The 23469-nt window shown below is 50.3% G+C and overlaps 1 protein-coding gene across 2 annotated transcripts in view; it reads left to right on the forward strand.

The window, feature by feature from the left end:
• The first annotated feature begins 235 nt into the window (after positions 1-235).
• Positions 236-23469, forward strand: part of GAREM1 (GRB2 associated regulator of MAPK1 subtype 1) — a 138155-nt gene continuing 114921 nt past the window's right edge. Inside the window, exon 1 of one of the 2 annotated variants that reach the window (XM_036417641.2) lies at positions 236-698. In XM_036417641.2, the coding sequence (XP_036273534.1) occupies positions 584-698 (115 nt within the window). In that variant the 5' untranslated portion in view covers positions 236-583. The remainder of the gene's footprint in view (positions 699-23469) is intronic. The other variant, XM_036417640.2, reaches the window with a different exon arrangement.

Here is a 23469-nt window from a genome sequence, read left to right on the forward strand (position 1 = left end):
CCCCCGCGGGGCCCGGAGGAGCTGGGCGCGCGGCGCACCCACAGGCTGCAGGGCCCCGACCGGTCGGACGGGGGAGCGAGAGCCCAGCTCGCGGAGCGCCGGCGGGGCGGGCGGGAGCTGCCGCCGAGCGGGGAGGGGAAGGGAGGGGGGCGGCCGGGAGGGGCACCGGGAGGGACCGGAGGGACCGGGAGGCGGGGCGGGAGGCGGGCCGGGGGCGGTGTCTGGGCCGCGCAGGCGTTGCTCGCCCCGTGGCGGTCAGTCGGTGCTGGGAGCGCTGCTATGGCGCTGCTCGGACCCTCGGCTCCTCCTCACTCGCTCGGGGCGGAGGGCAGGAGGGGGCCGAGGAGGAGGCGAGCCGGCGGCCGCCGCAGCCACGCACCCGGCGCCGGAGGAGGCGGAGCGGGAGCCACCGCGGCCATCGCCGGGCAGCTCGGGGCTTGAGGGCAGCGGGGCGCCCGGCCATGCCCCGCGGCGGCCGCTGAGCGCCCCTTCCCGCCGCCCCGGTGCCCGCGCCTCCGCGCCCAGAGCGCCAGCGCCAGCGGCGGTGCGGGCGGCGGGCGCGGGGCGGGCGGCGGCGGGGACGATGGAGCCCGCGCTGGGCTGCAGCCTCAAGGACGTGAAGTGGAGCCCGGTGGCCGTGCCGCTCGACCTGCTGGTCAGCACGTACCGGCTGCCCCAGATCGCGCGGCTGGACAGCGGTGAGTGCGCCCCGCGGGGGCCGGAGGGGAGGCCGGCCAGGAGGGAGGGGGTTAGGCGGGGAGGAGGGTCCGGCGGGGAGGGAGGGGGTCCGGCGGGGAGGGAGGGGGTCCGGCGGGGAGGGAGGGGGTCCCGGCGGGAAGGGTGGGTGTTCGGCGGGGAGGGAGGGGGGCCCGGCGGGGAGGGAGGGGGGCCCGGCGGGGAGGGAGGGGGTCCGGCGGGGGGGGAGGGGCGGCCGGCGGGGAGGGGGGTCCGGCGGGGAGGGAGGGGGTCCGGCGGGGAGGGAGGGGCGTCCGGCGGGGAGGGGGGTCCGGCGGGGAGGGGGTCCCGGCGGGGAGGGATGGAGGGAGGGGTGCCCGCCCGGCGTGGACTCGGCGGCGCGGCTGCCGCAGCCCTGGCGCGGTCTGTCCGGCCCGGCCGCCGCGGGGAGACGGGGAAGCCGGGCCAGGTCCGGGTCATGGAGAAGGACGCCCGGAAAACACCAACCCAGGGGTGGAGGGACCCTCCGCACACGGTCATGTGGGAGGCCAGCCGTCTCTCCCGCCCGCCTCCCACCTGGGAAACCCTGGAGAGGTCTCTTAAGCAACTTTCTTACCAAATATTCCTGCTTGGAGGGGAGGGGGGAGTCCGCATTTGGGGTGCTCGCCCCTCTCGCCCCCACAAGGAGCAGCGGGTTTCAGGGGAAAGGCTCCTGGGTGGCCCAGGAAAGGGGTCGCAGGTCCCGGGGACCTGTCCTCGCTGGCTGGCTGCTGTGTGGGACCGGAATGGGAGTCACTTGGCGCCGGGTGTAGACCAGGCTTTCCGCAGGGGTGATGGCATGCTGAGGTCCCTGGTGAGCGCGTGTGCAGCCTGGAAATCGCCTAAGCCCCCGAAACTGCACGGATGGAACCTGAGCTAGGGACGAAGAGATGCCTGTAGGTGTTTCTTTAAACGGACCACCAGCAGCTAAGCAGACAGCCCCCCCCCCCTCATTCTCCTCCCCCCCTCCATTCTCTCCCCCAGCTGTTGGTCTGCGGTGACATATGCAAACCGGTAGCTACTGTGCATCCGGGCCAGCGAGCAGGCACCGCTCCGGCGGGGAGCAGTGGCCTGCGGGGTGGCCGTGGAGGTGTGGGGTTGTGTGTTGTCTCCTCCTGTGTGTGCACAGTGGCTGCAGTTGACTTTGGCTTCCCACCATCGCGGGCTGTTTGCAGAGGGAAGCCCGCCCTGCAGCGGGGCGGCCCTGGGGGGCCCTGGGCCCTGGGCTGGCTGCGGAAGGTCATGCTAGCCGAGTTAGAGGAGCTCTGAGCAGGAAGCTGTTAGTTATTCCAGGTCTCAGGGATCTGGGTGGCTCTCTCTCTCTCTCCTGTGGAGCCCAGGCCTGTGTCACAGGAGCTGTGTGTCACAGGAGGCGTGTCAATGGGCACTTTTCTTCTGTTCCTGATCTGTGTGGGGTTAGGGTTAGAATTGGAAGCTCTGATGTGACAAATGCCTGGAAGTTCAGGAAGCTGGAGGACAGCCGGGCCTGCTTGCTGGCCTGGCTGGGTGGGTGGTGGTCATGGTGGGCATTGGGAGCGAAGTGGGGGTTTTAAAACTGTCATGAAGTACAGATCCCCCCAGAAAGGGAGGGACAGGCGGTGTTTCCAGAGAGTTCTGCTTAGAATAGGGGTGGGAAAGTGTGTGCTTCTGCAGACCTGGATCGTGTGTGTGTGTGTGTGTGTGTGTGTGTGTGTATGTAGTGTTTCATTTCCTTTTTCCCTGTGCAGAATTGTGTCTAGTGGAAGGCTGTGAGCCCTGCTCACCTTCCCAGCCTGGTCTCAGCTCTGACACCCCCCTCCCCCCCCCACTCCGCAAAACTTCTTAGTGAGGCAGAGAGCACTGGGGCGGGCGTGGGGCGTGAAGTCTCCCCAAGGCTCCATTCAGCGGAAAGCTGAAGGAGGCTGAGTTCCAGTTGCCAGCATAACTTCCAGCGTTCCTAACCACTCTGCCGTCCCCGCCATTCATAAAAAGGGTCTGAATCAGCAGTGTGCTCGTCCCACACGGCTGTTTAACATCGGGACGTGGGTAGCCGGGCCAACACTGCGCCCTTTCAGACTGGGGGGCGGGTTTTGATCCCTGTGTGCAATTCCAATTCTTTATTGTGGATTTCTTATTGCCACTGAGAATCACAGTGGCACACACAACTCTGAAATCACAGCTCCATAATGCTTTATGCCTTGCTTCTGCCGCTTAAACATCTTATTTAAATGCTTCTTGCTTTGCGTTTAATAGCTGTGTAACATCCAGTGGGATGACTGTACCATGCAGCCTCGTCCCCCGTGGTGGTCAGCAAGCTGCTTTGTAAGTTGTGAGATAGTTAACGGACATGATTCGGTAAGTTTGGGTTAGGATGTATTCCGGCCTTGTGGAATATGCATGGGAGTCCTTTCCAAGTCCTTGGTATATACACACACATTGTCACATGGACTTAGAGACTAAAGGTGACACAAGAATTGTTAAGTATCTTTGAACAAAAACTTTGCTTGCTTGATGGGGAAAAGTGCGAGCTTACCCATTAAATATGGATAAACTTGGAAGCATCGGTCGTAGATTCCATGCTTACTTTTAAACATGTTTCATTCAGAACAGTGCTTAGGACATGCAGCCACAGTGATAAATGCACAGATGCTACATGGGGAATCCTCAGCTTCCTGCGGTCCTCGCCCTGTGTCTGTCCTTCTGCCGATGTTAGTACCACAGGTACATTTTAAACATACACACACACACACACACACACATACACACACCTTATACTTAGACGAGAAAGGTAGTCATTTTCCAAATCACTCGTTTTAAAAGACACTAGGAAGAGATTGGAAAACATGCCACCAGTTGACATTTTGCCAAGAGAAAAGTGTTGGCTAACTTTTAGGCAATCATTAAAGAACCTAAAACATCTGATTTCGTAAGTGCTGGCGACTGAATGCCTACTGTGTGGGGGTTCACCCCTAGGTGCGTGGTGCATATTGTCCGAAGTCCTCAGCAGCCTGATTGTAAGGACTGTGAGAACCCAAGGGTCGGAGGAATGGACATACCTGCGAAATGCTGACGAGGGATTCCAGCTGGCCTTTGGACTCAAGACAGACTGTGTAGCTCAGCATCCTACCTCCGCCGACGAAAGGGGAGCAGGTGTAGAGTGGGGCTCACCTCTGCTCTACACAGCCCCACTGTCTCTTGGGGAGCCCGGGGCCCGGGAAGTCAATATTTTAAAAACAGTGTAGGCACTGACTTAAGTGTTGGCCCCATCCATCATGTGTAGACCACGTCCTGCTTCCCAGAGGAGGGGCTGGAGAGAGGGAGGACGAGAGTATGAAATTGGAGAAAGAAGGGAAAAAGTGGAGGCTGAGGCCCAGGGTATGTCCCCATGTCGAGGTCACTCCTCCATACATTTGCCACACTTAGAATAGTAACTACATACCAAGGAGCACGCCTCCCGTCTGTGCGCTGTGCCTGTCGCTCATGAAATGCCAGTCCGATAGATGCATTCACTATTCCATCCCCAGTGGCGAGACCTGTCATCCTCTGAAAAGGTAAATACAGAATGAGTGAGCTTTTCTGGGCATGGCCGAGGGAATCTTCCTCAAGAACTCAGAGTGAAGGACTCTGGTGATTCTTGTGAGGAGTGAGACACAGCTGGGCAGCCAGGGGCCGGCCCCGGCCAGCGATGCAATGAGAGCAGGTAGTTAGGTGACCGCAGGTCTTAGGAGCTCGGCTGTGGGACCAGGGTCAGCAGGTGCTCAGAACTGCGCAGGCGGGAAACCGGTCCTGCTCTGTCCCTTCCGTCCTCCGTCTGGAGAATGTTCTGGAGGCTTGGTCTGGAACAGTGCTCTTCCAGCTGACTTGCTCCCCAGGCTCCTAAAAATCCTGTGACACTCTGTTCCCTAAGCACATTCTTTAGGCTAATTCCTGGAAGTCTGCATCCTAAATTTAAACAGTTGAAAGGATGTCATTTGCAGCATATTATACATACTGACCTTTAAAATTAAATGGCTACACGAATTTAAGAATTCTAATGGGATCTATATTTGATTCTTGGTATCAGTCGTGTGTTGTTGTTGTTGTTGTTTTAATGCATGAATACGTTCTTCAACAGTTAAAAAACTTGACACCTTTCGTTTTTCTCCTTAAATGTGTATTTGCCTTCCTCCTACAGAAGTCTACCCCAAGGTTTTATATTATAGGTTGTACGGTTTCTGGTGTGTTTTTATCTTTAAAGGTGCCCCGGTCATTCTGTGATACTTCCTGTGACAACAACACAAAGTATATAGATTCACACCCAGTGTTTTGTGTTACCTCTGGCCACAGGGCTCTTGGGCTTGTTTTCCGGGCTGTTTGACACCAGGACTTGGGGATTACCTGACTCTCAGAGGCAGTGGTTACCCAGATCAGGAGATCACCCCTCATGGTAGCCGATCCTCTTCCCCTGCCCAAGGCCTTTCCGCCCTGCCCTTTGGAGACCTGGAAGGTGCAGCCAGTGCAGGTCTCCTGCAAAGTGGGGGAAGGGCCTCGGGACGGGAGGTGTTGAAGGACAGCTCCCCTCCCTCCTGGGACAGGAGCCCTCACTCACATCCCAGGCAGACCACTTGTTAGGAAGCTGGGAACCTGGAGATCGATTCTCTTACAGGTGTGAGGGGGACCCCCGAGAACTGCTGGCATACCCCAGACATGTGTCCCAGTTCCAGGAACGCCAGTCTGGAGCTGGGAAAGAGGGGCTGTGGTCCTGTTGACCGGAGGGAAGGAGATCCCCGCTGGACTCAGGAGAGAGAGAGGAGGTGGGAGTCCAGGCAGCTGTTCAGGCAGATCAGCAGCAAGCTCTGCTGTCCAGCTGTATGTGGGGAGGTTGGGAGCGGGGGGAGGGGGGACTCAGAGTGGATTCTGATCTCCAGCTGTGCTGGGACTGGGGCACCTTGGCCCCAGCCCTGGCCTGGTGCTGCCCGCTTCTCTCACTTTATCACCAAAGTGCCTGGAGAGCCACGGGGGCAGGAACATGGACATTCAGACTAAAGAGAGGCCCCAAGCGGCTGTATGCAGATATAAGAGGTGTTTTTAGATCCATGCTTTTTCTTTGGAATTAATGTAAGTTCTCTAAGTCTGCTCCGCGGTCGATGTTACTGTATACTAGAACGCCCGGTGCACGGAATTCATGCCAGAGCGGGCCTTCCTTTCCCTCTGGCCGCCGGCAGGCACCCAGGACTCCGGCTCTCCTTGCAGCCCCCACCTTCATCCGGTCTAATTAGCATGTCTAGCTTTTATTATATAGATTCCTGGACTGTTTCCCTACAGTGACTTAGTATAAATATTTTCCCTAAAGTAACTTAGTATAAATCTTGCTTCGGGAAGATGCTCTGTGCTTCTGTGTGGCTTCATGTCCCTCGGCCTTCTCTGTTGAGAGAGGGTGCCTGTGCCCCCGGGGACAGAGGTGATGGCTGAAAGGATTTGGAACCTGGAGATCTGTGTTCAGTCCAGGCATTGCCATTTCATAGTCCTGCGGTCTTGGCCAGGCCCTCTTAACCCCTTTGGTTGTGGGTTTGGTTTGGTTTTTCACGCAGAAGAAATGGGCAGACATTATACTTTGCCCATGTAGCTCATGGTTATTCACTAGTTGTTTATTCAAGCAGCTGATGTTTCTGAAGCCCCTACCATGTGTCAAGTCTTGTTATAGGTTTTGGGGCGACACCACTGAACAAACCCGAGACAAACCCGCTGGCCTCAGGGAGCTTATATTTTTGCGTATCTACTTATTCTGATAATCACTGCAATAGTATAGGCCTGTTGTCGGCAAACTGCGGCTCTCGAGCCACATGCGGCTCTTTGGCCCCTTGAGTGTGGCTCTTCCACAAAATACCACGGCCTGGGCGAGTCTATGTTGAAGAAGGGGCATTAGAAGAAGTTTACGTTTAAAAAAAATGTGGCTCTCCAAAGACATTTCAATCGTTGTACTGTTGGTACTTGGCTCTGTGGACTCATGAGTTTGCCGACCACTGCTCTAGGTGAAATGGCATGTGTGTTGCAAAATGAGATGCAGGGAGGTGCCGGCCAGCGTGGGGCAGGCCTCACAGGGTATCGTTTAGGCAGCAGGAGTCCACCGGTCATAGATCTTCCTGTCCTTGTGCAGGTAAAGAAACGGAGGGAAATGCTCCGGGTAATGCTAGTCTATTTTCTTGTGAGGATTCTAGGTTATTGGTTTAGCAATCCATACGTTATTTTAAAAAAAGAAAAAGTGGTATAAGGTCTTCATCAGAGAAAGTGTTAGCAACTAACTCAGCCAAGATTGAGCCCGGGAGGAACCAGCGTGGGGAGTTAGGAAAGGAGCTCTTGCCGAAGCCCCGAGTTGCCTGTGAGTCTGGTCACATGCTTCCGAGTCTCGGGGACCCGTGTGGCGCGTTCTCACTGCTGCTTCTCCGGCGTCGGCGGGGACTTCCGGAGCACCTGTGCCTACGTAACTGTCAGGAGAAATGTGCCGACGGTCCTGTTATACATACTCTGGTTTCTTTCTTTCTTTCTTTCTTTCTTTCTTTCTTTCTTTCTTTCTTTCTTTCTTTCTTTCTTTCTTTCTTTCTTTTTTAATATATGTTATTGATTTTTTACAGAGAGGAAAGGAGAGGGATAGAACTAGAAACGTCGATGAGAGAGAAACATCGATCAGCTGCCTCTTGCACACCCCCTATCGGGGATGTGCCCGCAACCAAGGTACATGCCCTTGACCGGAATCGAACCTGGGACCTTTCAGTCCGCAGGCTGACGCTCTACCACTGAGCAAAACCGGCTTCGGCATACTACTCAGGTTTCTTGAGTCTTCTTTTGTATACTGTTCCTCTCGTCAAGTGACCACTTCTCCCATGGTCCGTGCCTAACGATTATGAAAAGGAATGGAAGAGGACCTTGGGGAGGACCGTGGATGGGGCTACACATGGAGGCCCGCCAGACTGGAGTCGGGCATAGCGCTGTTTGCTTTCCAACTAAGATGGCTGTTTTGAAAGTCTTCAACGAGTAGCTCCACGGCCAGTAGAAGTCTTTAGATGCCCAGGCCACCGGTGGAAGGAAAGCTGGCCCCACCACTGCGAGGGGCCGCGTCACAGTTGAAGGGAGAGTACGTTGGTCTCTTGTGCGTTTGGCTGCCTTTGTGAAACAGCACGCACTAGGAGACCGGCTTGTTAAACTCTTTTATTTCGGTTTGAGGTTTCTGTCTTCTCACTGATGGAGCTGCAATTCTAGGAAAACTCATCAGGTCCTTCTCTTTAGGAGGGCTGTCGTAAGAGCACCAGCTGTTACGTGCAGCCTGAAAAATAACTTTCCTTGCCCTGACCGGTTTGGCTCAGTAGGTTGAGTGTCTGCCTGTGGACTAAAGGGTCCCAGGTTCGATTCCAGTCAAGGGCATGTATCTTGGTTGTGGGCACATCCCCAGTAGGGGGTATGCAGAAGGCAGCTTATCGATGTTTCTCTCTCATCGATGTTTCTAACTCTATCCCTCTCCCTTCCTCTCTGTAAAAAAATCAATAAAAATATATTTTAAAAAAAATAACTTTCCTTGCTGGGTTATGTATTAGTTTGTCATACTTGGCAAAATATAAAATAGCCACTAAAATATTTCAGTATGTAGAAGGTGCTTGATAAGCATTTCATAGATGAATGTGTGAGCAAATTTCAGTATTAAAAATGTTAAGGTCCAACATATATTACTGAAGCTGACTGTGACCTCCACGGGTCTGAAGTCGAATTTCACTTCTGTTTCAATGGAGACAGTCTTTATTCATATAAACATAAACGTTGGGACTAAGATGGTGGGCCCTAACATTAGCAGTTAGGAAAGATAGAGTAGGAAAGCTGGATCCTCATAATGAAACCATGATTCTTAGGGTTATTAGTTATCAATATTTTAAATTATTTCTAGAAATTACAACTTATTTTTTAATATATTTTATTGATTTTTTTACAGAGGGCAAGGGAGAGAGAGAAACATCCATCAGCTGCCTCCTGCACACCCCCTACTGGGGATGTGCCTGCAACCAAAGTGCATGCCCTTGACCGGAATCGAACCTGGGACCCTTGAGTCCGCAGGCCGATGATCTATCCACTGAGCCAAATCGATCAGGGCTACAATTTATTTTTGGATGTTTTTTGCTTCCTTGCTAGTTCTTTCATTCTGAAATAAGATGCTGCCTTTACCCATGACACATAGCTATGTCATTGAGTTTTTAACCTTACATGGCCTCGAATGCCATAAATCCTTGGCACTCGTCAACTTTTACCACAATCACGAAAAGGCCCGGTTGGCTATTCAGCTAACCACTCAGCCATCCTTGTCTCATCTTCTCAGGGCACCAAGGGGATTTTACTTCTTGGCAAAGCAAGCCACTTGGTTTATATAGTGTCACAACCCTACAACGGCTAATTTGGTACATTTGTCATTGCCTAGAATAGCCCAGGACGGACTTGACACCGTGGTGTCTTACTCCCAGACACTGCATTTTGTCTGCCGTTTCAGGAACATCGTGCACAGCGAAAGGAGGACAAAATGCCCACCCTCCCCCCCACCCCCGCCCCACACCCCTTTCTGGCACCGTGGGTGAATTACGGATAATTACAAGGCCAGTCCCTGTGATAGATGCTGCTCGTTCTTAAGCCTGGTTTGAAGTATTTACTTGTTAATTTATTTATTTAAAATATATATATTTTATTGATTTTTCACAGAGAGGAAGGGAGAGGGAGAGCTAGAAACATGGACCAGCTGCCTCCTGCACACCCCCCACTGGGGATGTGCCCGAAACCAAGGCACATGCCCTTGACCGGAATCAAACCTGGGACCCTTGAGTCCATAGGCCGAAGCTCTATCCACTGAGCCAAACCAGCCAGGGCTGGTTTGGAGTATTTAAACATACTTGGGCTTTTGGACATCATGGTTGTTTAATGATTACCTGTTTATTGCATCTGAAACGCCAGTCTCAGTTGGGAAGACCTGTGTCCTTGGGGTTCATGTTGGACCCCTGCAGGGCCGGAGCCTGGCTGTAGCTCAGAAGGGCCTGCCGCGGCCTATGAGCGGGGCCTGTGTCTGCATCCCTGGCCGCCCACTCAGCACAGGAAAATGTGCCGGGTCAGGGCTTTTTTAAAGATGACTGTTTTCTCAGTGCCAGACTTCAGGCGGCAGGAAGGAAAATTTGCTCTTGGTAATGAGGTCACATGGACCTTCTTTTCCTTCCAGCGGGGAACTGGGTTCAAATATCACAAGGAACCAGACCAGGGCAAATGTTTACTTTCCTAGTTTTAAACATAACCTGTTACCTCATGGGTAGTGAGGAAGCACTGGTTAGAACAGGTTCTGTCATCCATTAAACACACACACACACACACACACACAAAACAGGTTAAAGGAATGCGGAGGGGGCCCCTGGCATGGCCCAGGCGCCCCCTGTGCAGGGCTGCTCCTGGCGGAGGGCTACTCCGAGCTCCTTCTCTCTTCCCTCGGCAGCGCTGGGCCCAGGCGGTTGGCGTCCAGGAACCCACATCCCTTCCATCCTCATTCCTGGGCCTCAGCCTCTTATGTGCCAGGATCTCCCGTGTCCGTCTGTTTCAGGCTGACATTGAAAGTAACGCCAGATCCATGTCTGCCTTGGACCACTGTCCCACAAAACCAGGCAAGCGCCAGACCCAGGTTAACAGCAATTTAATTAGGGACGCGATGCGAGAGAGAGCTGTCGACGGTTCAGATTCCCCACGTAAAGTAAGCGGCATCGAGCTCCAGGCAGATGCTCCGCTGCTGTTTTCCCGTGTTTATGTTTGTCCCATCTTTTGGTTCGCTAGCAGGAAGGGAGCCGCTGAGAGGAGCAGTGTTCACAGGCTCCTTGTGGCCAGGCGCATCAGACAAGGTTCATTTCAGGATCCACTCCCCACCCTACCCCCTCCCACACCCCACCTCACCCAAAAAAAAGTGGCTTATGCTCACCACACAGAGCCTTCTTCCTTTTCCACATGAAGGACGTCTGAAGGGACAGCGTCCAGGACTGACCTGCGGAGCCACAGAATCAAGGGCAGATTGCTCCTGCGTTTCTGCTCTGGCATCCTCAGCAGAGTCTCCTCCTCCTCCTGGTCCTCCGTGGCTGCGGGAGCTCCGGCCCTCACGTCTGCATCCCAGACAGCAGGCAAGGCAGAGGGATGTGGCTCGCCACCGATTCCTCGCTGCACATCACGCACGCCCGCTGTGGGCGGGAAGGCAGGAGCTGACGGCTCCTCTGTGGGCGCTCTGCCCGGACACTCCTGCTGCGGGAGGAGAGAGCATTGGCTGCTCAGAGCCACCTCACGGCCTCTGCCACTCACACTTTGGCTCTGACGCCTTCACTTCTTCTTTCCTGTTCAAAATTCTCTAATAAAATAGTCCTGCATCGGCCCCTGGTTCCCTGGCATGTCTTTGCTCAGGTTCTTCCTCGGCCATGAGAGTATGAACTTCTTTTTATTTTACTCTTTAGTGTTGAAAGTATTTCATATGCCTTTCTCCACCCCCTCCCTTCCACCTCCCCTCCCCCTCACCACCCCATTGTCCATGTCCGTGGGTGATGCATATGTGCAGACAAGCTCATTGGTTCATCTCTTCCCACCCACGCTCCCCTGCCTTCCCTCTGAGGTCCGACAGTCTGTTCCATGCTTCTGTGGCTCTGGGTCTATGTTGTTCCTCAGTTTATGCTGTTCATCAGATTCTACATATGAGTGAAATCATGTGGCCATGTGGTACTCATCTTTCTCTGACTGGCTTAGGTCGCTTGGCACGGTGGTCGGCAAACTCATTAGTCAACGGAGCCAAATATCCATAGTACAATGATTGAAATTTCTTTTGAGAGCCAAATTTTTTAAACTTAAGCTTCTTCTAATGCCACTTCTTCTAAATAGACTCGCCCAGGCCGTGGTATTTTGTGGAAGAGCCACACTCAAGGGGCCACAGAGCCGCATGTGGCTGGTGAGCCGCAGTTTGCCGACCACGGGCTTAGCAGAACAGAGAGGGTGAACTTCTTGCCCCAGCTTTCTTTGCTCTCTCTGTCCCCCAGCATGAGCGAACAGCCTGAGTGGTTTTCCTGAAGGGCCCCTTTATCGGAGGTGGAAGCACTTCACAAGGGAACCAGGCAAAGGTGTGCACTTGTGGGAAAAATTGTTGTAAGGCACCCCTCGCATTCTTTTTTGGCGTGCGTACTTTTACATGACTTGCTATGTAACCATTATTAACATTTCCCTGTTGTGCATGCATAGCATGTAAATGGAGACTATGTCTAAAAGTGACACCAAACTATACATGAAACTGTATTTAAATTTTGCATTACATCATCAGTGTTTTCCTTCCTTAGTAATATTCTTTGAAAATAAAACTGTCATGAGTGAGTGGTATGCTTTTATTACCAATAGAGGCCCCGGGCGTACATGAAATTTGTTCCTTCGGTCCGGCCTGCACCCTCTCCAATCTGGGACCCCTTGGGGGATGTCCGACTGCCAGTGTAGGCCTTGCAGGATTGGGCCTAAAGCGGCAGTCGGACATCCCTCTTGCAATCCGGGACTGCTGGCTCCTAAGCACTCACCTGCCTGCCTGTCTGATTGCTCCTAACCACTCTGCCTGCCTGATCACCCCTAATTGCTCTCCTCTGCCAGCCTGATCACCCCTAATCACCTCTGCCTTGGCCTCAGCCACCATGGCTTTGTCCGGAGGATGTCCAGAAGACGTCCAGTCTAATTAGCATATTATCCTTTTATTAGTATAAATAAACCATTATTTGCCTGATAATTTTCCAGTTGTTAGGCATTTGGTTGTTTTGAGCGTCATGTTTTTGAGGATGTCTTTGTAGCTAAATTTGTCAATTTCACATTTCATTATTCGGGGTTCCTGGAAATGGGGATAGTATTCAATATTTATTATTTTTTGATTGTTGATATGTATTGCTCCCTTGTACCCAGGAAAGTTTATACCATTACCAGTGAGTGAGTAGAGCCTAGTACTTAGTATATCATTGGATATCATAGGAGTTATATAGACTTAGCTAATTTAGACATTTTAACAATTGATACTTATTCCAGTTTGTATTCTTTGATTACTAGTAGGATAGCATCAATAATTTCGTTATATTTTTTTGTGAATTTTCTGAGCCATTTGTTCAATTTTTTGGGAGAGTTGTTTTTCAATAAAAATTAAAACCTAGTGTCCTTTCTGATGGTTTTATGCAAGATAGTTATACAGGATCTCCAGGTTTCATATGAGTTTACTCTTTTTAAACTTCCATTCTGTTTTTCTAAAGTTGTATTTTTTTTTTTTACCTGTTTCTGAGATTGAATGACTGTAATTACTCTATTTTCTCTGCCAGCCTGAAATGGGATGGAAGTGGTGGCCAGTCCTCTGAGAGAAGGAATCCCCGTCCACTGTAGGAAGTTAGATAACCTCATGCCAGTCTTGGTAAACTCTGTTGAGTATTTACAACTATCATTGTATTTGAGTTCAAGTCACGGGGCGGTCCCCACAGACACATCGTTGCTGATCAGTTCCTGTGCTTTGTGTGAAGCTAAGCTGATAAACCAGGTTTATCCCTTTGTGGTTTAAAAGAATAAAAATAAATTGACAAGTTCATAAAACAATTCTTTTGTAATCCTCACCCAAGGATTTTTTCCATTGATTTTTAGAGAGAGTGGGGGAGAGTGAGGAGAGAGGGAGGGAAGGGAGGGGGGCGGCTAGAGACAAACAGACAGACAGACAGACATAGATATGAGAGAGACACATCAATTGGTTGCTTCCCACACTTGCCCTGACCAGGGCCAGGGGTTGAACCTTGCAACCCTTTGGTACATGGGCCTATACTCTATCCACTTAACCACACCACCCTGGACTATAAAATTAAAAAAAAAATTTTTTTACATGTAACTCATAACGAACTCTTTTAAGTTCTACATGCTGTGCCATTGGAGTTTTGTACACAAATTCCTGTTCTCTTGAAAGAGATGGACTATAGCAACTTGTGAGCCTGTTGACGCTTAGACTGTGTGTGAAAGGATAAGGACAGATTTACAGGTAACGTTCAGACTGGAGAGAAGCAAACATGATAGGTTGAATGTCATTTCATTTCTCCTGTTGAATAGCTCTATAAACGTCAACGTCAATGTAACGGCTATGAGGGAGAAACCCAGAGATAAGAGAAGAGGGGTCTAGTTTAATTTTCTTTCCATGTATGGGCTGTGATTGACGGGGAATAAAATACGTATTCCTTTACCACATCGGCACCTGAGGACTATAAATAGTATTCATCAGAGGGTTGAGGTGACAGTTGTTGATAGTGAAGTACTAGCTGGCTTTAAGATTATCTTTTAGTGCCCTTCCCCCCCAGTCCCCAGCCTTCTCTCTCTCTCTCTCATATATATATATCATATCCTCATCCGAGGATATTTTTCCCTTTGATTTTTATTTTTTTTATTTTTTGTTTAATTTTTTTTTAGAGCATGGAAGGGAGGGAAGGAAGGGGGGGGGGGGGGGAGAGAGAGAGAAAGAGAGAGAAAGAGAGAGAGAGAGAGAGATTGGTTTCTTTCAAACACTCCCAGATCAAGGCCAGGGATCAAACCTGCAACCCAGGTACATGCCCTTGACCAGGATTGAATCTGAGACACTTCTGTGGCAGGGCTGACTTCTAACTTAATCGCTCACCTGCCTGCCTGCCTGCCTGCCTGGTCACCCTCAACTGCCCCCCTCTGTCGGCCTGATTGCCCCTAAATACCTCCCCTGCCTGCCTGGTCGTCCCCAGCTGCCCCCCTTACTGACCTGGTCACCCTCAACTGCCCCTCCCCCCCACCAGCCTGGTCACGCCTCACAGCCCCCCTGCAAACCTGGTTGCTCCACATAGCCTACTTATTCAGTCTGAGGTCGTCCCTCATGGCCTCCCCACCAGCCTGGTCGCCCTGCACAGCCTGCTTGTTCAGTGGTTTAGTTGTCCCTCACTAACTCCCATCCGGCCTGTTCGTAGGCAGCCATCTTGTGAGGGCCTGAGGATTAATTTGCATATTACCTCTTTATTATATAGGATAATTATCCATTTTAACATGGATAGACAAGCCTCTTTTCCCTGTGTCTTCACTCTTGGCTAAGAAATACCTCCCTGACCCCTAGGTTGTAATTGTACTCTCTTAGATATTCTAGGAAGGTGTATGAATTTTTTAATGTAAGTCTTTAATCCACCTGGAATTAATTTTTGCATATGACGTAAGAATTTTATTTTCTCCCAGACTGCTGTGGTGCCAACCCACTTATTCAAAAGAATGCTTGACTACTGGATTGAACTATTTTTGTTGAATTTATTTTGCTTTGTAACACACGTCAGCCACACCTGTCTTGGGCTATGATCAAAGAACATAGATGGTTAATTAAATCTGAAAACAATCCTTTATTCCCCAGAGTTGTGACTAAGTGGTCCCTCCTCTCACTTTACTTCCCACCTCATCCCCAGTGGCTGCAGGAGGCCTGAGGTTTGTTCTCCTGGAGAGGTTTGATCCATTTGAAAGCCAGCGCCTCCCTGTTGAGCCTGGGAAATGATAGTAACTTGTTATATGCCTCCTGGAAGCACAGTCCAGATGCTTTGGCAGTAAGTTCTCTCCAGGGAAGGATTTGTTTTAAAATGATACTTGACTAAGCTGCCGTGTGTGTGTGTGTGTGTGTGTGTGTGTGTGTGTGTGTGTAAGAGAGCCTTTCAGAATTCAGGAAGCATTTGCAAGTTGCACTTAACTTGAGACTCCTTTCATTGAAAGTGCATTTCCCCGTTATCTTATGGATGATGGGCACGCTTTAACACACGACGCATGAATGCATGTGTCCATTGCTTTAAAAATCCCCTAGTGACACCCAGTAGGTCGTTTTTAAAGACCTAGAGCAGATTTCTCTTCCATTTTTCTTACCACCCCGAAGTGATGAACTTGTCTTCCTGGTTCCTCTTAATTTCACATGCAAGGACCAAAGTTAAATCTTGTAAGTGAAAACATCGGGCAGCGTGGGCCTTCGGTCTCCATGTCAAATCCCGGGTGGTGGGCTTACGTAGAATCGGGGAGAAGAGAGAACCCACAGCACCCATCCTTCTCTGGGACATTCATTTCTTTACTCCGTGAAGTTTGTGTACAACTACGACCCATCTCAGCCCTGCATTTGATGAGGGACTTTGTTAGGGGGGAGTTGGGTGTGTGGGAAAACGGTGTCACTTCTCCTTAGATGTGTCCTTCTCAACCCCTCCCCCCGAGGGGGCCGGCTCGCTCCCTGCTCTTGCCGTGGGCCCTGCACAGGGTCCAGGTGCCCCCTGATGGATAGAAAGCTCGTCTGAATGACTCTGCCCGGGGTCTTGGACCTTCCACGTATCTCACAGGTGCACAGTCTCTTCTTCACCTTCGGACCTGCCAGCCGGTTCCGGACAAGAAGAGAAGGGACAGTCCCAGCAGCCACCCACTCCTGCTGCAGCTCAGAGTTTCCAAGCGCCTTCCCCGTCTCTGACCTCTCGGATTACCTGAAGCCTAGCAGAGGCCCTATATATATATGTCCTATCTAGGACTTACTGCATTCTGTGTAGCTACCCTGACCTCCTGGGAAGAAGGTGGGATTATCCTGAGGCTGGGGGAGGCCAGCGCGGCTGTGAAATGTCGTTGGGAGAGCCCTGAGATTCGGTTGCACTGTTCGGATACAAGCTGTGTGTCACCACCCCCCGAGGATATGTCCCCATTGATTTTTAGAGAGAGTGGAAGGGCGGGGAGAGACAGAAACAGCCACGTGAAAGAGGCACACCGATTGGTTGCCTCCCACACGCGCCCCAACGGGGCAAGGGATGGAGCCTGCAACCAAGGTCTGTGCCTTTGACCGGAATCAAATCCCATGACCCTCAGGTCCTTGTGCTGACGCTCTAACCGCTGAGTAAACCAGCTAGGGCACAAGCTGTTTAACTTGTCCTGATGCGTCATGAGAAGGTATTTTAAAATGGAAATGAACACGTTTCACTGATTCTAAGGTGCACGTTTTAGATTTCCTGGAATTGGGACATGCCATAACAAATGGCATGTCCTAGTTTAATCAGCTATGCCTTGGTGGTTGTAAAATAACAACTGTGTGACAAGAGATGGCATCCTGCATGGCAGGAGTGGTGGTCCTTCCTGGGAGCGCCTTTGAGGCCGACATTTAACGGGCAAAGCACACGTGGGCAGCGAGGACTGTTCGTGGTCGCCCAGAGCAGAGGGGGCGATCATCGAAGCTGAACACGAAGGGCTGTTCTCTGAACTACTGGTCTCTGTTGGAGGAACTATCAGGGCTCCATTTAAATTTAAATGATTCCCTGTCATGTTCTCCCATGCTGTGATTTCTCCTCTTGCTCCCTTTCCCCCTTCAAAGAGCAGCGTGGTGTCTGTACCCCCAGCAGACTCCGACTTTGAGAGCAGGGACCGTGTCTTCCATGTTCATCCTTCTGCTTCCAGCATCCAACACAGTTCCAGGACTGTCCCTGAGCCACACAGAGGTGTCCCCTGGGCCTGATGTACGGGCTCTTCAGTACCCACACATCCACAGTGTAGTGGGTCCCCCAAAATTATGTCTGTGTCCAAAGGGCTGGAAGGTGGGTACCTTATTTGGAAAAGGGGTCTTGGGGGTGTCATGAGCAGTCTTTTCTCTTTATCTTTCTTGTTGGAGTATTACACATGTCCTCTCTGCTTTTTCCCCATGGACCCCCGCCACCCCGCCCCGCCCCTTCCAGGCCTCCCACACCAGGGTCTGTGTCCATGGGTTTTGCCTATGTGCATGTAAGTTCCCTGCTTGGTCCTCCCCTCCCTCCCCCTCCCCCCACAGATGGCTCTGAGTGGGCTCTAAATCCAATGACAAGTGTCCTTCGAAGAGGAAAAAGGCAGAAGGAGATTTGAGACAGAGAGGAGACCGGACTGGAGGGATCCAGCCCAAGGTCAAGGCCTCCCTGAGGGGGGCAGGAGGAGTCTCCCTGGGTCTTGCAGGAAGCGGAGCCCTGCTGGCGGCTTGAGTTTGGACTCGGGGCCTCCCAGTGCTCAGTGTATGAAAACACCAAGGAGCTGTGATGTGCTGAAGTCTGACCTTTATCCTGTGGCTAAACTGGTGGCTTTCCTCCCCCACCCCCACTTCCAAATGACAGATGGTGCCTTAACACAATCCACTGGTGCCCCAATTTTTATGAACTCCCATGTAAAAATGAGCGCATGATGAGTTACAGCAATGTTACAGCGATGTGTGTTCTGAGAGCAGGTGAACTTCTCCATCAGTACCCGTCTCCCAAGGGGCTCAGTGTACACGCTTTGGACCTGGTACACATCCTTTTAGCTAATGATATTCTCTCTCTCTCTCTCTCTCTCTCTCTCTCTCTCTCTCTCTCTCTCTCTCTCAGAATTTGAGGGAAAATTGAATCCACTCCAGTCTTCATTTTAAGAATCAATTATTTCATAGACTCGAACATTTTACAAAATACTGCTTGTGAGCTACATAGTCTACAGATAGTTCTATGGCCACATCACACCTCGAGACCAGCGTGCAGACCAGTGATGCGTCTTGGCAGCTGGGAGGCCTCACCCAGGGGCTGCTGACCAATGCTCCTCAAATGCCCAGGAATTCGAACCCCGAGGAGATGAGGACAGCTTTCCGTATGGGAAAGGCCCAGTCAGATTTAGTCTCCAGAAGGATCGTCCTGGCACCATTTTGGATGTTCCTTTCCAGCAGGAAACATTTGGAAACTGTAGGCTTGTCATCAGAAGAGAGGTGGCCTCTAGCCCAAACTAGATAAGGGAGAATATGGAGGGGAGGGGATTTTGAAGGTGAGATTCCTAGGACTCATGCTTGAGTAGGGGGCATGAGAAAGAGGGAAGTGGTCTTAGTTTGGGGGTTACTGGCTCAGGTGCTGATGCCTCTGGAGGAAGAACCCAGGGGGTGGGGGTGCATTTGCTGGGGCAGTTGTGGGGACAAGCTGGGGGGACTCCTCCTGCCTCTGGTAGCTTAAGGAGACGATCCCCCCAATCTCGGCCTCCTCTCTGTCTCAAATCTCCCTCCACCTTTTTCCACTTCGAAGGACCCTTGTCATTGGACTTAGAGCCCACGTGGAGCCATCTGTGGGGGAGAGGGAAGGGGAAGGATTGGCCAAGCAGGGGTTGACCACAGTGTCAGTACCTTGCAACAGCAGAGGTGCATCTGTGCCTCGTTCTCCTACGTGTTTGTCACGAGTTGGCTGGGGGGTCACTATCCTCATCGCAGGGCCCAGGCCTGTGGGCCCGGTGCATGCTTCCACATGTGTTGAGGCAGGAGAGAGCACGTGGCAGATCACACACCGGCTCCTTCTAGCTTGTGCCCAGAAGTGATGCCCCCAACTCCCCTCTAACATTTCACCGTTACCATGGCCATACCTCACTCTCAGGAGGGTAGAGATCTGTCGTCTTTCCATCTGGAGTCTCCTCGTGACTCCAGTGACGACGGTGGTGATGAAGGTGGGGGAAGGCTGCATGTTCATCTGTTGAACACGAAATATTTGAGGAAAATTCCATTCGGAAGAAACTGGGAATCTGGGCATGCATCTCGAGAGCATTCAGGGCCAGAGAAACAGTATGGGAAGGTTTCAATGTCATGGCCATGAAACAAGCCACGCGAGTGAATAACTTAGAGCCTGTTCTAATGATGGTAAAAAGTCAAGGTTAATCGTTTGTGGTTACCAATATGGCAACCCCGAGGCCATGTTTTTCTAGTAGCTTATTATAGACTTTTAAATACGTTTAAGTAACTGTTGGCATGGAAGTGGAATTAATCACTTAAACGGAATTTAGCTTTTTCCAACTCCCAAATCGCTGACTCGTGTTTGGTCATTTAAAAGGTGCCTTTAGATTTTGCAGTGGGATTTCAGCCAACTTTCTGACTCGGCTTGGAAGAAAAAATATTGCTACAAATAGCCATGGTAATTTGGATTGAAGATCAGTTATAAGTTGATGGATACTTGGATTGCTGGGTACTCAGAAAATTGGAATACCTTATAAAATGTTCTGACTGGCTGTGCTTCAGACAAACACACAAGGCTCACCTGGCTGTAAAGGATGCTCTTCACAGCTCCAGTTCCCGGCAGAGGGAGGGGGTTAACGGCGCTTTCCCCCTTGGCCAGAGCGCGGACAGAAGGAGACATGCATTTTCTAGTCTCCTTTCTCTCAAAAGGTTCTTGCGCTTTTGCCTGCCCAACCTCCATCGAGGGTCTCACTTTTTAAACTTTTCATGTGGATATTTGTGATTTCCCCAAATAACCTCTCCTCCCTTTCAAGATTATGCACTTCTCAGGAAAACGAAAAGCAAATGAACCTGTTTTAGTGCGCGTCGCCGTTATTTCTTTGAAGGCGATTCTGCAGAATCACAGTAGCAGTGATGGTAAAGATGCTGGTTTAAGTAAATGAAATTTTATTTTAGAAGACAGTCCCACCCATGTCATCATGGGTCCACGGCTGCCTCTGTGCGTCAGCAGCAGAATCGAGTCCTGGGGGCACGTGTCAGATAGCCCACACAGCCTAATCCTTCCTCTCTGGACTCACCCTGGCCCTGAGCCAGCCGTGCTTGCCCCGTTCTCTTCGGGAGAAGTGTCGTTTGTTGACATGGATGGAAGCAGATATGTCCATAGAGGCTGGAAAACTAAGGCGGACAAGACCGGTCTCCCCGACACTCATTTGGCAGTGGTTTGATAAGTGGTGGCTAGCTCTTTGCAGATGGGGCAAGAGCTCCAAAATAAACCCCTGGGGACAGACAGTGTCATGATTCTTTATTATTTGTATCCGGTCTCTGCGTGAAATGGCTTACCTTTCCCCTGAGGCAGGGTCTCCAATGCCCTCCAGAGCGTACCTCGTCCATGCGGGCTGCATTGTTTATGCAACACGATGCAGTCTGCATTGTTTATGCAACGCGACATAGCATGGGACCAGGACAGGAAAGCCACTCAGTCACCACAGAGAATGAATTTTAACAACATCGTTTCTAAGTTGTGTGGTCTCTTTATCATCCACAGACCTGTCAGGGACGCAGGAACAGTCTATAGCAGGGGTGGGAACCTTTTGCCTGCCAAGGGCAATCTGAATATGGATAACATCACTCTCGGGCCATACAAAAATTACCAGCTTAAGAAGTAGCCTGCTATCGTTGGTCGAACATTTCATGAACTCCCCTCGAATGCCTTGGCAAGGCCAGACCAAATGGTTTTGAGGGCCTTTTACAGCCCGAGGGCCAGACGTTCCCCACCAAATAGCAGTTGGGGAACATGCCCGCAATCTGTGAACTAGTGGGAAGAACAAATAAGCATTTAGGCCCCTGTCCTCAAGAAATTGAAAATCAAATGCTGTGTCTTTTGTCACTGTCATTTTTACAACTGTTACAGGAGATTTGAGAGATTTAAGAAAGAGAATTGAATCTATACCAGTCCTGAGAGGTATTAATAATCATGGATTGCTTTTCTGTAAAGCAAGTCTAGTTTTACAGTAACATGATAAGAAAGGGGAAAGCCACATGAATATGCTTATATTTCTTCTTAAAATGTTCGCTTTTCAATAAAGCCAAAGAAACTATGTTTTAGAATATGGAGAGCAGGGTATATGATAATACCAGTAGGACTATGACCTAAAATTGCATTCTCTGAATCGTTTTTTTGTTTAGCAAGCTTTTAAAATACGCAGAAATACATTTTGAACATGGAGAATTTTGTTGACTGTTTTTGAGATAGCCAAGTTAACTGATTTCTTCTTACTAGAGCTATCCATCGTAAATTGCAACCAGAAAGAACACTTAGATTCGGCAGTGCATATTCAGAGATTCTTTGGCTTAAAACCCGGACGTATGACTTGTGTAGTAGCTGTAAATGAATGACCAGAGACCAAGCACTTCCTGCTTCCTACTGCATGTCAATTGGACGGTGACGGATGCTGCTGATCCGAGGGGAGCCGTGGGACTGCTGTTTGTGTGTGCTTGCCATCGGAACAGCTTACAGAGTTTTAAAAGCAGCAGAGTCCCATGGGCTTGGGGCTCTCCCTGCAGACAGCACAATTGGGGCCTTTGATGGCCGGGGCCCTGGGGCCTGCTGGGATGATGTATTCAGCACCCGGCCCTTAATCAGATACCGCTGCCCGTCACCGTGGGGAGATTGCTTGGTAACCCACCAGGGCTGGATTTTTCTGCTTCCATGCCGCACTTCATTGAGTTTCATCATCCGTGTGTCTTGAAAATTGTAACTCCCATGTGTCCTTACCTGACTGTTCTAGGAATTGCACAGGGATTTGAGAAAGTGTTGGTGGGAGCAAGGATAATCACTCTGGAAGCCTCGGACAAGTCATCCGCTGAGCTCCCAGGTATCGAGGTGTGTAAAAGGCAGAAGCCCTGGTACCAAATGCATCGCCTTCCTTCCGTTTTTGTTGTTGTTGTTGTTGTTCGCTCGCTTGTTTTTTTTGTTGTTGTTGTTTTTTGTGGGTTTTTTTGGAAATTCTTATTCTTTGGGGGCCCTGGTCAGAACTGGGTCTCCACCCCAATTCCCTCTGGACCTGGCGTGTGAGTTTGGGAAGTGAAGGAGCCTTTTGGAATGTGTGTCCTTCTGTGAGAATCCCAGTTTGGTCTGGGCAGAGTCCCCGTCTGTGCCTCTTGGCCCCGCAGAATTAATAGCAGTGCCCCCGTTCATGCTCTGAGGGGTCCTGGTTTGGGCAATGTGTTCTATGGATGTCCCGTTTGTGGGTGAAAATGGAGATACTGTGAGGGTGTGACTGCATGAAATAATGTGAAAAGGAACATCTCAGTTGCTTTGATTCACAAAATACAGTTTTTTGTTGCAGTGGGCAACCTTGGATTCTATAATAACATTGAATAATTTTATTGTGTGTGTGTGTGTGTGTGTGTGTGTGTGAGAGAGAGAGAGAGAGAGAGAGAGAGAGAGAGAAAATACATGCTCTGAGGAAGTGCTCTGAGAACTGGAGAGGCTGTTTTGGTGTAGCCATTTACTGTGTGTCGGTAATCAGCCTTCTCCATATTTTGAAAAGAATAATTACTCCTGTATTTGTGACTTTTGAGATTTTTCCTGCACAGCAGTGTCCCCATCTGTTATTTGAATAAATCTGAAGGTTGCGCTCCCCTCGTGGCAGAGCATCCGTTAACATTTAGAGCTTTTCTTTTGATTAGCAATGTGCATTTTTACCTCCACATGGCATTTCCTGGGATAACAAGGTTTTGCTCCTGAAATGATGATTTGTGAGAGTAATTTCTATCATGCTACTGTTGTCTCATGATTTTTCTTAGGAAAGATGAATCCATGTGATTTTATTACACATGCTAATTAAATGTACTGTAGGGATTTTAAACTACTTTTAGGAGGTGGAAATAATTTGTTACGCTATAGTAAGACGGTTGATTTTGCATTAGAAGATTTCAAGACATACTAAACCCATATTTGCACATCGAACTCGGGCAGTTTGAACTAGGCATCGTTAGCTTCAGCCATTCAGCTTGACTTCATCATCTTTCATTGGAAGATTTCTAGTTTATATCCAAAGGCAAGAAATTATTAATTCATGAATTCTAAGTATTACCATAGACAATAATTTCCACAAGACTTTTTATTTATGTCATTCATTTCTCTCTTCTTTTTTTCAAATAACAATGTGAATATGTGGGTGGTGCTCTCCATTTGAGGGGCAGGCGCTGTTAAGCTTTTCTGATGAGCGATTTTACATGTTCAAGGACAGCTCGTCTGTGTGTCCCAGGTACTTGGTCTTGAA

The sequence above is a fragment of the Pipistrellus kuhlii genome, unplaced genomic scaffold (assembly GCF_014108245.1).
Source record: "Pipistrellus kuhlii isolate mPipKuh1 unplaced genomic scaffold, mPipKuh1.p scaffold_m20_p_6, whole genome shotgun sequence".
In the NCBI taxonomy this organism is placed as follows: Eukaryota; Metazoa; Chordata; class Mammalia; order Chiroptera; family Vespertilionidae; genus Pipistrellus; species Pipistrellus kuhlii.